At 32.0% G+C, this 18613-nt stretch overlaps 2 protein-coding genes across 2 annotated transcripts; one reads left to right on the forward strand and one right to left on the reverse strand.

The window, feature by feature from the left end:
- Positions 1-3025: 3025 nt before the first annotated feature.
- LOC108461874 (coumaroyl-CoA:anthocyanidin 3-O-glucoside-6''-O-coumaroyltransferase 1-like) lies at positions 3026-4438 on the reverse strand. Its single transcript, XM_017761844.2, has one exon. It carries the CDS (start codon positions 4436-4438, stop codon positions 3026-3028), a length of 1413 nt encoding a protein of 470 aa, XP_017617333.1.
- Positions 4439-5431: 993 nt separating this feature from the next.
- LOC108463379 (magnesium transporter MRS2-3) lies at positions 5432-10402 on the forward strand. The gene is given in 7 exon segments (XM_053024489.1): positions 5432-6857; positions 6860-6981; positions 7457-7666; positions 8395-8523; positions 9324-9502; positions 9614-9839; positions 10000-10402. Coding segments are annotated over 7 exon segments (1464 nt in total). The 5' UTR covers positions 5432-6547; the 3' UTR covers positions 10288-10402.
- The last annotated feature ends 8211 nt before the right edge of the window (positions 10403-18613 follow it).

Consider the following 18613-nt stretch of genomic DNA (forward strand, 5'->3'; position numbering starts at 1 on the left):
TCCAAATATGATGTAATTCTACTGCCAACACCTTTAATGTAGAGTACCTAATAGGCCTTCAAAGGGAGTCCTACACATGCACGGGTTTCTTATATGGTAAATCAACCGAGTGTGAATTAATAAAATTTTATTTATATTTTAACATATATATTATATGTAAAATAAAATATTAATATTTTTATGGATTAAAAAATTATTTTTACAAAATTAGATAAATGAGTTAAATATAATTATGTGGCAAACAAATGATAATCTTAACCTGTTATTTTAGTTTATCGTAACTAGTTGAAGGATGATCATAATATAATAATTTGATAACGTTAGTGATTAATATTTAATTTTTAAAAATTAGGTGATAAAATATAATTCTAATTTTAATTTAGTGTTCGTTTTTATAATTTACCCTTTAATAAATTAATCTCAATATATATATTTTTCATTATTTTATGTTATTTAATTAAGTGAAAGCTAAAAATAAACGCAATGTTATTTACATAATTTAATGCATCCAATTCCACGTCAAATCAGGAACTATTTTTGATTTTTTGTTTTAAAAAAATCTAATTTATTATTAACTTATGTGAAAATATTTATTATAAAAGGAAACAACCAAATTATGTGAAATTATAATATAATGACTAAATCTTTACTATGAGTGTGGTAGAGGGATTAAAATAGGAATTTGACCATTATCTTAAATGGCTAAAAAGGAAAAGATTGGAGCCGGAGACAGGTTATGGATGTTAATTATTTGGAGTAATTAATATAATTGTAATAATAGAGAATTAAATTATGTTAAATTAAAATATAAAGATTAAATCATAAATATGAACACAGTAAAAGGATCAAATCTGTAATTTAATTGTTCTCTTTGTAATGGAAAAAAACAAGTTGAACACGTGTGATGAGGAAGGGTGAAAATATCCATTTCGATTTATTATATTGAAATGGATTTTTTATCCATTAGAAATATATTTTAGGGAAAAATTACAGTATCGTTTTAATCGAAATAATTAAAAATATTAATTATTTAAACTGACTAATATTATTATATAGTAAAAAATTAAATTATGTTAGATTAAAATATAAAAATTAAATGGTAGAAAAATCAAATTGTAATTTTGGTTGTTATGTTATAATGGCTAAAAGAAAAGTTGGATACCTGTAACGAGGAAGGCCTTAAGGCTTCCTTTTATAAAGTAAAGATTATAGGAAATTTATAAAATATATATATATATATATATATAAAAATTAAAGATATACATAATTAGAAATTTATTAAAAAAGAAATGTATAAAATTTATAAGGGAAAAAATTATAGTAGGAGCATATAGTTTTAGGCATTAATAAAATAATATCACGTCATTAAATTTTAAAGATAACAAAATATTATTATACATTCATCTATATTTAATATATTTTCCAACTTAATTACTTAAAATAATTAATTTTTTAAATTATAAGCAAACATCTTTTCTTCTTTTACAAATTTTAACCATTTTGTTTTTTTTCCATAAGTTAATATCTTTTATTTTTGTGCAACCAATTTAAAAGAAATATATAGTGATTTTTGTGCAATTTTTTCATATCATTGACACATAATTTTAGTAATTATTTTATCTTGAACCCATAACCTTAAACATCGAACTCAAACCCTAAATCTTAAATATTGAACATTGCGGTGCAAGGTTTAGGATTTAGAGTTCAAACTTAAGATTTGATAGTTTAGGGTTACAAGTTATGAATTTGGAGTTTGGGGTTACAAGTTTATGGTTTGGATTTAAGGTTAAGGGTTCAAAATAAAAGAAATTATCAAAATCATGTGTCAATAACACGTAAAAGTTTGTTGAAATGTCAATAAATAATTAGAAATGGACTATGAATAATGTGGTGGGAAGGGTCCATAAAATAATTTTTTTATGGATGAATATATAATGATTTCATGTCTTTAAAATTTGATGATGTGGCAAATTTTTTTTTGTGCTATAAAACCTTGATTTGTAGGATTTCTTTATGTAAGTCATTCCCAATTTATATAAAAAAAGAAATTATAAAAATATTACAAAGAAATTATGATATTATAAAAAATATTTAAAATTATAAATATAAAAATTAGGATTTTAATTTTTTAATTAGGAAAAATGTAAAAAAATTATTAAAAAGAATAAATCTAGACAATGCACTTCCAAAATTCAAAAATAAACATAAAAATATGAGAATTTATTTTGAAATTATTATTTTATGAAATTAAAATATATATAATGTTTAAAAACATGACCAAAATGAACATAGATAAATACATATCTAAATTCAAATAAACTTGAATATCCATTTGTTTAGTTTCATTATGAATATGCATTTTAACTTTTTTCTTATTATTTATATAATTATTTTATTAGGTGATGATGTCTTACTTTGGTGGTTTTAAAGTTTAATGTAATCCAAGTTCGAGGTAGGAAAAAAAAAAAAAAAAAAAAAAAGAAAGGCGAAGTTGAAAAAGTTATTATTTTAATCATTTTAGAAATCAATAAAATTATAAAATCATACTTTTTTTCAAAAATAATTATTCTATACATTAGTAGTAGAATACAAAAAAATTATAAACAAATTTAGGATGCTGTTATAAGTCTTTTGTTATTTTTTTAATTTTTAAAAATATGTGACAACATGTTAAACTCGCTTATGGTAAATTTTAAAAATTCTGTCGCGTGTTCTTAATTGATTTTAAATAAATAAAATACATACTAATAAATTTTAACAATTTTAATCCAACATGTGAAAGCTATGATACAATTGGACCAACACAGGGAGTAGGGGTGTCGGAGGATGTAGATATCCTAAAATGAATTTTTTTTTTAATTAAATGAATTTAAAATGATAACATTTTGTTTTGATCTTTTAAAATTATAAAATTATAAAATATTAAAATAATAAAAGCACACTCTTATTATAATAAAGATTATAACTTAATTTCAGTACCCTAAACAAATTTTCTGCCTTCCTCTGGCTAAAAAAGAACCCGAAACTAAAGAAGCTTTAAACTCTGCCCAAAGGTGGCAACGAATTCATCCATTTGGTTCTTGTTTAAAGCCACACCAACCTCAATTCCACCTTCTTCATCCCTACACTCCGCCATAGATATAGTCTGCCCGGACTCCACGTGCATCAGCTCCACCTTCCGAGGCCTTCCCCACCCAAAATTAGTATCGTACACCCGCAACTTCGGCGAACCGGCCAAATTAATTAGACGCCCCGTTTTACTTCTCTCTGCGATGCTAGTTAGCCAATTCTCCGCCCCACTTATACCACTTTGTACCATTTCTTTAACTTTGCTTCCGATGGCTTTGGCAGCTAAAACAATCCCATTTTCACCTGTTAACTCCTCCTTCTTCATCTCTACAATTCCAGGTTTTATACAGTTCCCGAAATATGTTGACGGAACCGGAAATTCAAGGCGGTTCCGGCAATCGAAGGGGAATAGCAAATAATATAACTCATCAGCATCATCAACATATGATAAGGTGTTAACAACACTTACTTTTGATTTGATCAATGAAACCCATGTTAGAGCACATGTTACCACAAAAGTTGATACATGATGGAATTGGTTCGAATTAGCTTCGTTCATGCACTGCGATGCAACCAATTGCTTGAGCCTCTCGACATCGGCTCGACGAAACACGAATGTGGCACGAACCATGTTTACTTCTGATCCGACATCTGTTAAGCCCGAATTCTCCCTGAGAGATGAAAGCCAGTCGTGATACATTTTCAATAGAAACGACTCTACCCTGTTAGGATCCTTGATCACATCCTTGTTAAACAATGGAAGCGATGATTTTTCAAGACCGACCGCAGCGTAAACGTCCACCCAAGACTTCATGAAATGCATGAATGCCTTCCCGTCGCCGATCACGTGGCAGTAACTAGACCCGATGCAAACGCCAGCGTTCGGGAACACGGTCACTTGGAAGGCAAGTGCAGGGAGCAAGACCACCCGCGTACCGTCTTTCGCCTCCGACAGTGCGGTCCGTAGATGTGGCGCGAAGGGATGTAACGTTTTAACGTCTCGCGGATAATCGGCTATTGCACAGCGGAAATCCGAAGGGGATTCGACGACCGAGAAAGCAACGGAGCTGCCGCCGTCTTCGTAATGGATGTAAGGCTTCCCCGGTGACGGAGGGCACACTACGTTGGCCGCGAAGGGGAAAAACTGTTGCAGGGTAAGGGAGAGAGATTGTTTTAACAACGGGAGAATGGTTTCCATGAAATGCAAGGTAGGGTATGGGAATTCATAGAAGAAAAGGCGTTGAACATTGGGAAGTGGAAACCATTGCAAATCAAAGAAAGTGAGAGGAAGAGAGGTAGTGGGAACTGAGCCTGGCGGTGGTGAAACGTGGCTGCTCTCAACAACCTTCATTGGCTTGGTTTCATCCATTTCCTCTTTCTTGATGAATAAAGAAAGGATATAAAAAATTTATAGAGAACAAGACCTCAAAATATCCAGACAAAGCAAGTTCCAAGCTCCAATGTAGCTTAAGAAATAGTATATTTTACCCTGTAAAAAGTAAATGCAAAGAGCGACAACTGTCACCAACTAAGTGAGGCGGTGGCTTGCCCTATTAATATCAAAATTGCAGAAAACGACCACTAGGATTAAAGTAACATATAGGCTTCAAGCTAAAATTGTAAGTACATAGTAAATTTAAAAAATAACATACTATTTTAAAGTAAAATTTGTAAGTAGAGGGACCATATAAAAATTGGATGAAGAATTAGAAATGGTGCCCGACTTCATCCTCCCCTAGCATGGATCATGACTCCTCACCCGTCCTATTTCAAACTCGAATTTAAGATTCCAAATTGACACTTCTCATTTCAATTTGGGTCTCCATCAATTTTTTTTTTAATGTAGCAGATATATTAGTAATTAATTTGATGGAGCATTTTAGATGAGGAAATATATTGCAAAAGTAAGTAATTTGATGGACTATTTTAGAATAAATTCTGTCCCCTTAAGGTTCTTCCTCCGTTGATATTGGAAATAAAGAAACCAATCCCAGATATTGGGAATAAAGAAACCAATCCCACAAACATAAGGAATAAATTTTCTAAAATTAAATATTTTAGTCACTTTCTCATTTAAGTGCGTTTAGTAATTGAAGTTTAAAAAGTATTTTTTAATTAAAATTATAATTTCAAACTAAAATATTTAGTAAACAAGTAGCTTTTCGGGTCAGACTAAAAAATCTTACTTGAGGTTCGACATATTTTAAAAATAGATCTTATTTTTTGCCTAAACCTATTTTTTACGCATATATTTTTATTCAAATCTTTCAACTTTTCAAACGGTGTAATGAGAATTTTAATAACTTCTTCACCAAGTTCATTTATATAACATCCTCAAAGTAAAGAGGATTTGGTTCAGTCACATGTCATGTAGGAAAATTAAAGAATTTTTAGAAATAGATTAAATAGGAATTTTAGAATAAAAGTATAGAAAGAAATTGAGCTTATATGCCATTGAGAAAGGCATTATTGATGTCTATCTGGCGAAGTAGCCACTTATGAGTTACAGCAATAATTGTTCGCACTACTGGACTAAAAGTGTCTTGATTTGAGCATATCCTTCGCACTTATCACGATCTACTGAATTATCATCTTTCATTTTTAATTTTGAACAACCAACGACATCCAACGGGTGTTCGACTCTCTAGCAAAGGGACTAAACTCTAGGTATGATTGTTATGCAAAGCAATCAACTCATCATGAACTGCTTCCTGCCACTTGGGACACCTCAATACAGCATGAATATCTGCAAGCAACAAAGAAGAGGACATATTAGTAACATTATAGGACTGAATTTTAGGTTCGTAGATACCTGCTTTTCCTCTAGTAATCATGGGATGAATATTAACAAATGGACAAGAAGAGAGATCCTGTTGAACAACATCAGAAGGAAAATCAGTAAAAGATGCAACAAAAAGGAGTTGTAAATTGTTAACAGGAGACTTATCGAGAACAATTATAGCAGGTGCAACATGATCAGAAACATCATCATGAGCAAGTGCTACAGGAGAGGGAGTAGAAGATGTAACATCAGGAGATACAGGAGTTGAATGTGGCTGAATATCTGAATGTGAATCACTGTTGAGTGAAGAACTAATTGCTTAATGCCGAACTGACCATATTGCATCTCCAAAGCTCATATACCACACTGAATTTAAGATTTAGTTACTTAAATAATGATCATAAATTGTTATTGTTTTTATTTAAATGGCAAAAAACAATTATTTAAAAGAAAAAAAGAGAGTAGTAAATCAGAAATTTACAAAAATTATTGCTACTAATATGGTACTTGTAACACTTGCGGCAAAATTAGAAGGTAGTTCGCGCATAATGAAGTTTCAGGTCATATAATTACGAGTTCTGATTTTATGAATTTATGTGTTTGATGATAACAGTCTTTTACGGGTTTAAGTGCTCATTTGATGTATAATATAAAGGTGGATTTTTTTATTTCCAATACGCAAAAATCACCTGAAAAATGACGGCAACGGGAACTCCACCCCCACCACCGTCGTCCAAACCCGAAGACGACCCGAACCTATCAAACCGGCCCGCCGTGATCCCGAACCAAACTCTCCCCTTCACCACACATCGGAAAAAGGGGACCAGTATCCGCTCATGGCTTTTACTTGACTCGACGGCCCACACCTTTAGGTTGGAGGCCGGCAAGCATTCTATCATGAGACGAACGGGTTTACCCGGTCGAGATCTTCGGATCCTGGACCCGCTTCTTTCTTACCCGTCGACGGTTCTGGGTCGAGAACAGGCCATTGTGATTAACTTGGAGCACATAAAGGCATCATTACGGCTCAAGAGGTTTTGCTGTTGAATTCCAAGGATCCTTCCGTTACACCGTTTGTTGATGAGTTGCAGAGGCGGATTTTGTTGCATTATCAAGCAAACCAATCCAAGGTTTTTTTTTTTTTTTTTAAATTTCGGTTTTTAGCTTTACAAGGGGCAATAGTCCAAAACGTATCAAGTACACGAAAATGGTTATGTGTCGACCCAACTCAAGAAGATATTTTCCTTCTGTGAATCTTGTTTCTAGTTCTGGTTTTTGACAAAGTCAAGAAATAGATCTTGACTTCATTCGAGGATAATATTGATTAAAACTTATCAATATTGATGTACATGCTACCACATGGTCAGGTCATACAGTAATAGTTCAAAACCTATCAAGTCAGTGACACGCACATCCTCTTAGCAAGTGGTTGTGTGTTGACCCAATCGATAAGACATTCTTATTCTGTTACCTTATTTACTTGTTTGTACTTTTGGTCGCATAAATGAAATTCAAATTTGTATGATCGAATTCAGTTAAATAAACAAGAAAATAAAACAAACGATGTATTGATTAAAAAGAGGGTGTTTTTGGATTTGGGAGTAGGAGGGTGCTATTGATGATACCAACTGCATAATAAGAACTACATCACAAAATCTATTACCAAAGATCTCACAGCTCCAAAGCCTAAGTGAGGAAGGCAGGGGGGAAGAGAAACAAGGTCTTGAGACTCAAGAAGGCACTAGGACTCTACCCTTTGAGTTTGTTGCATTGGAGGCCTGCCTTGAAGCTGCTTGTGGCTGCTTAGAATCTGAGGTCACCTTTCTTCCTCTATTTTTTTTTTATTTGCATCTTTTCTACGTCTAATAGAGCGAATGTTTTCATTAAGTTTTGGGGATTTTAGTTAAACTTTTATAAACTTTGGGTTTTTAAAATTTTAAAAGATTTTAATAAGAATTTCTAAAAAAATTGAAGGGTCTAATTCTAAATTTCAAAATTTTTAATGAAATTTAATGGCAATTTTCCAAATTTCATGGGGTCAAGGCCTCTAGTTTCAACTTCTTCGATGTTAACTCTTAAAAGATAGTAGCTTGAATCAACTAAGTTAAATTTAGGATTTTTGGTATCGTATTGTTTTATTCATTATGTTTGTTGTTGGTCTAACTTTGGTCATAGTTCTTTTACCATGTTTAAATTTGAAAATTAATCCATTTAGTTTAAATTAGCACATCTTGACACTTACCTTTTATAATATTACTAGTAGGTCCAAATTGATAATACTGTTAATTGTTGTTGTTAAAGTGACGACACAAATTTTCTTTTAAATAGCCTTCAACATTCTACTAAAATTGGTTGACTAGATTTCCATGTGACCTTAATTGTATGAGCATGTGCTATCAATTTGGATATGTTATTGATATTATAAAAGTAGAAGGACTAAATTATGTTAAACTAAAGTAATGTGGATAAATCTCAAATTTTAGCATAGTAGAAGGATTATAATCATGATTAGACCTTTTCCGTTTTCTCAATTGCCAAAGCAGACAAGAACATTGGAGCAAGAGGCCCATCCAGCTTTGGATAGATTGACCTCAAAGATTAGCACTCTCATTTTAGAGCGTGTTCGCCAAATAAAAAGCAGGCTGGTTGCACTAACTGGCCGAGTTCAGAAGGTTAGGTCAAAATCTGCTGATAGTCCCTGGACTTTGACAATGTTTGGGATTTAGTCCTTTTACTTAAAAAAGTTAAAATTGAGATATAGTCCTCTTACTTTTTTCGATTTAAAAATTCTAGTCCAATTGTTGATCCTAATAATATTTTATGCTAGAACTTGCATACTATCACATATGCTTATTGATGACAAATTTTGATGAAAAATACTAATGGTACTAATGTTTCAATTAGGGTTATTAAATTGAAATAGTACAATTAAGGTTAAAATATTCTTCAAGTCCCCATACCTTTTGTACATTTGGAATTTAGTCCTCCTACTTCTATTTTCAAGAATTTAATTCTTATACTTTTTGGATTTAAAAATGTAAGTTTAATTATTAACACTATTAAAATTCTTCTGTAAATGCAGGTCTATTACAACGACATTTGTTTTGTTACATGACTATCAAGTGAGTAACTTTTTTTTTTTTAATTTCAAAATGCCACACCAGCTAATTTAAAAGAATAATTTTAAATTCTAAATTTGTTTTGTTAGCAATTGGGTCTAAAATTTTTTAAATTCAAAAAGTAGAGAGACTAAGTTTCTAAAAATAAAAGTAGGGGGACAAAATTCTAAATGTACGAAGAGTATAAAGACTTGGAGCATATTTTAACATAAACTGATTTAACTTTTGAAACTTTTAAGCATAGGAATTAAATCTCAAATTTCATTAAAGTATGAGGACTGACAACACATTTCCGCTTTTTAATTTTCTAGTCAAAATATTTTCCCTGAAACTTCATGTGCTTATATATTAAGGTAAGGGATGAGTTGGAAAACTTGCTAGATGATGATGATGATATGGCTGAGATGTATCTAACAGAGAAACAAATTGTTGAAAACTCTTCAACATCTTCAATGAATCAAAGAGATGATTTAGATGATGATGATGATGATGAAGCAGAAGCAGTAGCTGTTGAACCAGACAAGGATGACAGGCACTGAAAACACAAATTTTACACATTCTTTCATTAATGGATTTTCCCATTTTTATTTGCTTATATATATATATATATATATATATATATAAATTTTTGCACTATGTGCAGCACACCTGGTGAACAGTTATTGACAACCAGTTATGAAGGTGATGTCAAAGATCCTGACAAACCCCACGACCATTCATTTGGTGCTACCATTGGCAGAGACACCCATGGAATTCATGCAAGTTCCTGCCATAGTCTTATTGGCAAACCTGTTAATGTGGAGGAGTTGGAAATGCTCTTGGAAGCTTACTTTGTACAAGTTGATGGTACCCTCAACAAACTCTCCACGGTACGTCACTTTTATAGGGACTAATTTGCTTCAAAATTAAGGACAAGAGTCAATTTGCTCCAAGCGGTACAAGGACCTACTAAGAAGTTTAATTAAAGAAAAATCAAGAGTAAGAACAATATGTTCATTTTCTTGATTTTATTTCTTATTTTCATGGAAGTTGAGGGAATATGTGGATGACACAGAAGATTACATAAACATAATGCTGGATGACAAACAGAACCATCTTCTACAAATGGGAGTGATGCTAAGCACAGCAAACCTTGTGATCGGTGCTTTCGTCGTCGTTGCTGGTTTGTTCGGCATGAATATCCACATCGATCTATTCGATGAAAATAAAGCAGGGACGCCGGAGTTTCTTTGGACGATCGGCGGTTCCACCGCCGGGACGATATTACTTTACGTGGTTGCTATTGCATGGTGTAAATACAAGGGCTTGTTGGAGTAAAGAAAGAGATATTAGAAAGTAAGATTTTTTGCAGGTGGGTAGGTAAGGGGCAGGTCGTTTGCCCCCTTGGCTAAAAAGGGAATTTTCTTTCAAGTCCCTCTCAAAAATTAAACAATCAATTTACGTCTTTGATTAAATGAAAAAGAAAACCATTTTGGCCCTATCTTAGAAATTAATACTTCAATTAAGTCATTTTAATATAAATCTTTACAATCCATCTCTAAATAATTACGTGATGGATTGGGATGAAATTAAAAAATTTGAAAGAGTTAAAATTTTTATGTTAAAGTAATTTAAATTTAAAATTTAACTTTTAAAACGGTTAAAATATAATTTTATATTTAACAAAAGAGGTTTAAATGATTAAATTAAATTAAATTATTAATATTTGAGAGGAATTGTATCATTTAAAAGAAAATTGGGTAAATAAATCCTTAGCTTTTGGCCAAAATTATTGATAGCCTTTTTTCGGTCCTTATATAAAAGGATAAATGTACTTCAACATGCTCAAGTTCATGTCTTATTCCACCGGCAATAATACCGGTTTCAATTGAACTAAAACTCAATTGACTTAATTCTCACATTTTTTGATAATATGATATAATTTATTATTTTTATTCTTATAATATTATTAATTAGTTTAGATTATTAACAATGGTAATTATTATAGTTTAAGTGCTAACATGAAATTTCCAATGACTAACCTTCTAAATAATGTTAATATGGCCTAGCTTCAACGGCTTGGGATAAACTGTTATAATGTTTTGTCTTTTGCTCTCCACCATATGCAATTTGTAATTTGCTGAATGTGGATGTAAATGAAGTTGTGACACCAAGATTGGGGGTTGGTTAGTTATTGTTTTATGTTTTCTCTTCTTAATAAAAAAAGAAGAAGAAGAGAAATTAGTGTAAAATCCCATTAAATAAAAAATTGAGATGAAAATAATCTCGTGGCTGCTGGCACAGAGTTAGCCGATGCTTATTCCCCAAATATTGTGTTCCCCAAATATTGTGTAACAGCCCGTCTTCAGTGAAATCAGAACAGTATTTTTAGAACCACAAATTCAAAGTCAAAAAAATTATTTTATTATTATTTAATGGTCTACAGTATGATAGAAATATCGTATAAAAATTTTGTTAAGAAAATTTACCGTTTACATACTTAATTTAATAAAGGGACTAAATTGCATAAAATGCAAAATTTGAATTCTAATAGCTAAAGATATTAAATAGCTGTAGAATTTTAAATTGGAGGTCCTTATATAGTAATTAGCCAATAAATTTGTTAGTGGATAAGCATGGATAAGCATGAATAGTCATCATTGGAAATTGAATGAAATATTAAGGTTAATTTTGGAAATTAGTGATTAAAGTTATAATAAATTAAATAAAATAAACTATTATCATCCATTCTTATCATCTTCCACCCAAAAAAAAAAAAGAGAAGAAAACCTAGTCATGGAAGCTTGAAATCTAGGCAAGCTTATTTTGCTCAATTAGGTATGAATTTTTGTCTCGCTTTTGATTATTTCTATGTTTCCGAGATTATAGTAGCTTAATCTAGCTAGCTTGAGGATTAATTTACAAAATTTTTAAAGTATTACAGTTTTGCCATTGATGAATATGCTTGAATTTTGAAGTTTGGTAATAGAAAATGAATGGTTGTTGTTAGATAAACAACTTTTGTAAAGAGAATTTTGATGAAATTATCAATTAGGGGTTAAATTGAAAAATGTGATAAATTTATGGTAAAATTTTTGAATTTTGTGAAATATATGGGCTGCTATTAATATGTATAAAAACCGACTAGGCTTAGTAAGGATTAAATTGTATGAATTTCATTTTTAGAGCCTAAGGACTAAACAAAGGAATTAAAAGTATAGGGCAAAATGGTAATTTTGCCAAAATTCCATGTTGGATTAAATTGAATGAGAATTACATTGAAGTGAGTTAAATTTATTTGTATAGATCCTGTCAGACCTCGTACAGAGTTAGATCGAGGTAAAGAGAAAATATCGGATTAATCACCTCCGTATCTACGTACACTTATCAAGATAAATTCGTGTTATTAAATTGTACATTTATATGTTTTAAATTGAATATTTATTTGTGAATTGTATAATTGCCATGAATGAATACCGATTGTATATTCGACAATTACCAAGCCTCGTTTGAACCTTAGGAACCAGTAGGACACAAATGACATGTCATTAGGGTTACCGATTTCAGCTCTTATGATCTTATTGATACTTAGGTCGTATGAGCTTACCGTTACTCAAGTCAGAGGAGCTTACCGTTATTCAGCTTAGAAAAGCTTACCGTTATTCAGCTTAGAAAAGCTTACCGTTATTCAGCTCAAAAAAGCTTACCGTTTATAGCTCGTACAACTTGTATGAGCATACATGTACATGAATTGACGAATTACAGTCCAGTACACCTCGTGTGTACTATCCGCATATCCAACGTTATTCTAAATGGTTCAACGGATACAGTTCTATTACGAGATTATATGAGTTCGATATGAACTATTACTGGTATTTACATGAAATACATGAAATGTGATTATTTGATGAATTCAACCATATGTGTTGGATCTTATATGTGATTTTCATGGCTAATATGTTGGTGATCGTGTGTTTAGGCTTTTGGCCAAATTGGTTGAGTTATGCTATGTTTACTTACTTATTTTATGGATATATGGTAAGTTAAATTCCGTGTTATACAAACTTACTATATGGTAAGTTAAATTCCGTGTTATACAAACTTACTAAGCTTAAATGCTTACGCTGTGTTATTTTTCTATGTTTTATAGTAATTTGGAAGCTTGTTCGATTTGGAAAGTTGTTGGAGCTATATCACACTATCCATCGACTCTTTTGGTACTTTCAGATATTTAAGTTCGATTGTAATGGCATGTATAGTTTAATTTGGCCAATGTTGGCATATTAGCTTTTTGTTGAGATTAACCATTTATATAATTTGTGTTTGGTATATTTTGATATGTATATATGTGGCCTTATCATATTTGACGTGTGTTTGATATGGTAGAATGAAAGAAAGTAAAATGTGGTTTGGATATATATATACGTATTTGTTCATTTAGGTAAGTTGAGATACTTGGTTGACATGTTTTTAAGTTCTCATTTGAAGTGCCTAAGGGCATATTGGTTGTATGTGGTGATATTTCATGTTTAAGACTTGATTTTGGCTTGTTTTGAATGTCTTGTTATGGCTTGTTGATGTGCAAAAATGTTGAGTTAGGTTGGTGTTAAATTGGGTGAGAAATGTAGCTTGGAAATTGGCCTATTTTCGTCCACAGGGGCAGAGATATGGGCCTGTGCCTCAGCCATGTGTGAGACACGACCAGGTGACATGGCCGTGTGTCCTTGTATCTTCTTAAGAATGCAAGTTAGTATGCTCACACGGCTTAGCACACGAGTGTGTAACTTGGCCGTGTGAGCCAAGTCAAAACGTTACAGGGGCACGGACACGGGCTGAGACACGGCCTTGTATCCCTATTTTAAATACCCACACAGCCTTAGACACGAGCGTGTCTCTTGACGTTGTGAGTCACACGGACTGGCCACACGGCCGTGTTATCCCTGTAGCTTTGAAAATTTTCAATGTTTTCTGAAAAAATTTTTGAGTATCCGATTTAGTCCCGACTTGTTTTTAATGTGTATTTTGAGCCTTAATGGCTCGTATAAAGGACTATATGTGCAATAGACCATTTTTTAGTGAAATCAAAATAGTGGTTTTGGGACAACAAATCCGAACCAAAAATATAATTTATTTTTATTTTATTATATGGTCCGTAATATGGTAGATATGTCGTGTGAAAAATTTGGTATGAAAATTTTATCTATTAAGTGTTTAATTACAAGAAGGACTAAATCGCATAAAATACGAAAATTGAATTCTAGTAGCTATAATGATCAAATAGCTATGGAATTCAAATCTAGAGGTCCTTATATAGTAATTAGACCATTAAAGAAAAGTATGTAGATTCTTGGTGACTCATCCATAGAAAAATTTGAAAAGGTCAAGGACTAAATTGGAATTTGAAATAATTAAATTAATAAAAAGATGATAAAAAAAAATATCATCTTATTATTGTCATCTTCAACCTAAAATTTTATGGAAACCTTAGGAGAGAGAGGGGAAACTTTCAAGACTTAATTGGGTAAGTTCTCTTATTCCGTTTTTAGTAATTTTGGTATTTTTGAAACCAGGATAGCTTAATCTCTCTATTTGAGGGATTAATTTGAAAATTTATCAAGGTATGAAAATAGGTCATGGATGTATATTCTGGAAATTAGAAATTTATGGTAGAAAATGAAAAATTATTGATAGATAAACAACTTTTACAAAGTGATTTTTGATGAAAACATGATTTAGGGACTAAAATGAAAAGTTGTAAAATTTGATGAAAAATTCTGAAATTTTATGAATGCATGTGCTGGAAAATTTTAATGGGGCTTTGGTTAGACTTGGAATAGAGAGTAATTTGCACAAGTTTCATTTTCCAGGCCTAGGGACAAAATCAAAATTTATGGAAAAGTTAGGGGTAAAATGGTAATTTTGCCTATGACATAAATTTAGTCTATTTAAATATGAAATCTATTTAAATATGAAATGTGTGAAATTGAGAGTTAAGTTCATTTATATAGATTCAGACAAAACTGATTCGAGGTTAGATCAAGGAAAAGAAAAGATTTCGGATTAGTACACTTTTACGCGAACAAGTGTCGAGGTAAGTTCGTGTAACTTAATCGGGTATGTAATTATGTTAATTAAATGTTGTGTTTGTATGCAATGGGATTTATGTTGGTGTGCTTTACTTGTATGCTATGATAGAAAATTGATACATGCTTGAAATGATGATAAAGGGTTAAGTCCCGATTGAATGTGAATTCCGATGATTATATGCGCTTTTCCGAAACTAATAAGGTCCTACATTTGTTGCGGATGGGATTTAGCTCGGACGAGAAATCCCATTGACCTTGTTATAGAAAGGATTTAGCCCGGATGGGTAATCCCAATATAATACCTCTCGAGCATACGTTATGATTAGGGTTTAGCCTGGACTGGTAATCCTAATCGAGCTCCTCTGAGCTTACGTTATGTAAAAGATTTAGCCTGGACTGGTAATCCTGGTATACGATATGTGGCTCGAGAGAGTGTTTCTTGGTTAAGTGCCCTAATGAGTACCCTTAAATATGAAATTGACGGATTATTGAATCGTACACTTCGAGTGTGCTACTTAAGCATCCATCGGAATTCAATGATTCAATAGACATATAACTCTTAACATGGCATGAAAATCTTGAGATGATATGATAATGACTTGAAAGAATATTACTTGATGAGCTCATCTATGTTACTCGATTGATATGAAGATTTTGGTGACTAACATGTTTGATTGAATGTATGTGATTTGGCAAATTTAGCCAAATGGATGGAAACATAACATTATATGCCTAGATTTAATAAGTAAGATTGGTTAGTTTAGTTTTCGTTATACGAACTTACTAAACATATAATGCTTACTCCATTTTATTTTCCCCTGTTTTATAGTGCTCGGAAGCTTGCGAAGTTGGAAGATCATTGGAGTATCGTCACACTATCAGCTAGCATTTTAGGTATATTTAGTGAAATCATTTTGGATATAATGGCATGTATAGGACAACTTGGCTAATAGTGGCTTGAAATGTTATTTTGTAACCTAGCAATTGGAATGGCTAGTAATGGTTCATTTTGGTATTACTAAGTAGATTCTCATGATATATATATTTATACATAAGATATATTAAGAATATGTGATCTATGTTGTGTATTGCCTAAGTTCATGCAAGGTAATTTTACAACCATATATGCATGTAATGGTATGCTATGATAAATTATAGAATAGTCTATTTTGAATGCTTGGATTGGTTGGTATTGGATGTGTGTTTCATGTGCAGGTCTTAGGTGAAAATTTGGGTGAGAAATGGAGCTAGAAATGGCTTTATTTTATCCACACGGGCAGACACACGGATGTATGTCTAGACCGTGTGTGACATATGGCCTAGTAACATGGGCATGTGGTTAGGCCGTGTGTCCCCTGCACCTTAATTTTGAGAAACAGAATGCTCAGAATTGGGCACACGGGCAGAGAAACGGGCGTGTGTCTCAGCCATGTGTGCCACATGGCCTAGAACACGAGCGTGTGTCTTGGCCTTGTGAAACTTGCACCTAATTTCGAATTGAATTAATTAACCACACGACATAGCACACGTGCGTGTGGCATGGTCGTATGTGCAAGTCAGAGAGTTACACGGTGTCGAGCACGGCCTCCAACACGGGTCACACAGGCATGTCCCTTGGACCACACGGGTGTGTGAGCCCTACACATTGGAAAATTTTTTTAATTTTGCGAAAAATTCTTAGAGGTCTCGATTAAGTCCCGATTCGATTCTAATGCTTGTATTAGGCCTCGAGGGCCCAATCAAGGGATGTTATGGATGATCTCGGTAAATAAATAGTAAATTACGCAGATTAATAGAAAATATTTTGAATGTTCTAGTAATGCTTTGAAACCCTGTTTCGGCGACAGGTACGGGTTAGGGTGTTACAATATGTTTGATTTCGATTGGTTTCTGACATGAATATTATCTGATATGAAATGTTTGAAATGTTTGTGTATTTGATTTGTAAACTCTGGTAATGATCTGTAACCCTGTTCTAATGATGGATACATGTTAGGGATGTTACATACTGTTATTGCTTCTTCTCTGAGAAAAAAAGTTCACGACTCGTGGGCCTTCTACCTCCACGCAACATTGCTCCGTCAGACTTTCACCCATTGCGAAAAATTCCCTACTACTACCTCCTGAAGGAGTCTGAGCCGTGTCTCAGTCCCAATGTGGCTGATCATCCTCTCGAACTAGCTACTAATTATCGCCTTGGTAAGCTATGGCCTCATTAACTAGCTAATCAGACGTGAGCCCCTCCTCGAGTGGATTCCTCATTTTGTTTCTCAGCCTACAGGGTATTAGAAGTCGTTTCCAGCTGTTGTTCCCTTCCCAATGGCAGGTTCTTACGCGTTACTCACTCGTCCGACTTGCAAGTGTTAAGCATGCCGCCAACGTTAATCCTGAGCCAGAATTGAACTCTCCATGAGATTCATAGTTGCATTACTTATAGCTTCCTTGTTCATAGACAAAGCTGGTTCGAAATTGTCTTTCATTCCAAGGCATAACTTGTATTTCTCTTTTGAAACGGGAAACAATAAATGCAACAAAAAAAAAAGAAATCATTGTATCACTTTAACCGTAATAATTAATTTGTTAACAAATTGAATTAACTAATGAAAAATTATAAAGGAGGATAAAATTATGTTAAATTATAATATAAGGATAAAATCTCAAATTTAAGTATAATAAGGCAATCAAAATGTCAAAATTTGTTATTAGTTATGTATAAGTTGATCATTTTAGTCTTTATATTTTTATATTTTAAAATTCTAGTCTTGACTAAATGATAACTATTAAATTCGTTAAGTCAAATTCTACTCTTTCTAAAATTTTATACGGCAAACATACTATCACATGTATAATACTATGTCAACTAGTTATTTTCACATAATACTCACATTAATTTAGCTAACGGATTTAATAGGTATCAATTGATTCAATATTTAAAATTTCAAAATTTAAAAACATAGTGACTAAAATGATCAAATTGAAAAACATGAATTAAATCCACGATTTACAAGATCAATACCAAAATTTGACCTAACAGATTTAACGGTTAAAGTTTGATTTATTACTAAAATTTTAAATTTTAAAAACTACAAATACTAAAATTAATCAATTTAAAAGATATATAAAAACTAAAATTAATCAAATCATAATATATGAACTAAATTTATAATTTACCCATAACACAAACATCAGTATTAACCAAAATTTTATATTAAAAGAACAATTCAAAGGTGATGTTTTCTTGGGCAACAATCTATGGTAGGACAGCACAATGTCGGAGAAACCCTTTGTTTCAGCTGTCCTGCATTGTTATTTATATATCCGTTTCAATAAAGTAAAAGGAAGACTAAAGTAGATGCCAAGTAGTTAGCATTTTTATGTAGTTAATTAGGGTCATAACTCTCCTTGAGGTATTTGCTTAAATTTGATATTTTATTTGAAATATGAAATAATTTGAATAAAAATATCAAATAAAAAATAAGCTCATTTAACATATGAACTGAACACGAGTCTAAACATTCAAGGCCAAACTCCAATTCAATCGACTCTTGAACATTTCTAATTATTACAATAACAATGAT

This window comes from Gossypium arboreum, chromosome 13, assembly GCF_025698485.1.
Source record: "Gossypium arboreum isolate Shixiya-1 chromosome 13, ASM2569848v2, whole genome shotgun sequence".
Lineage (NCBI taxonomy): Eukaryota > Viridiplantae > Streptophyta > Magnoliopsida > Malvales > Malvaceae > Gossypium > Gossypium arboreum.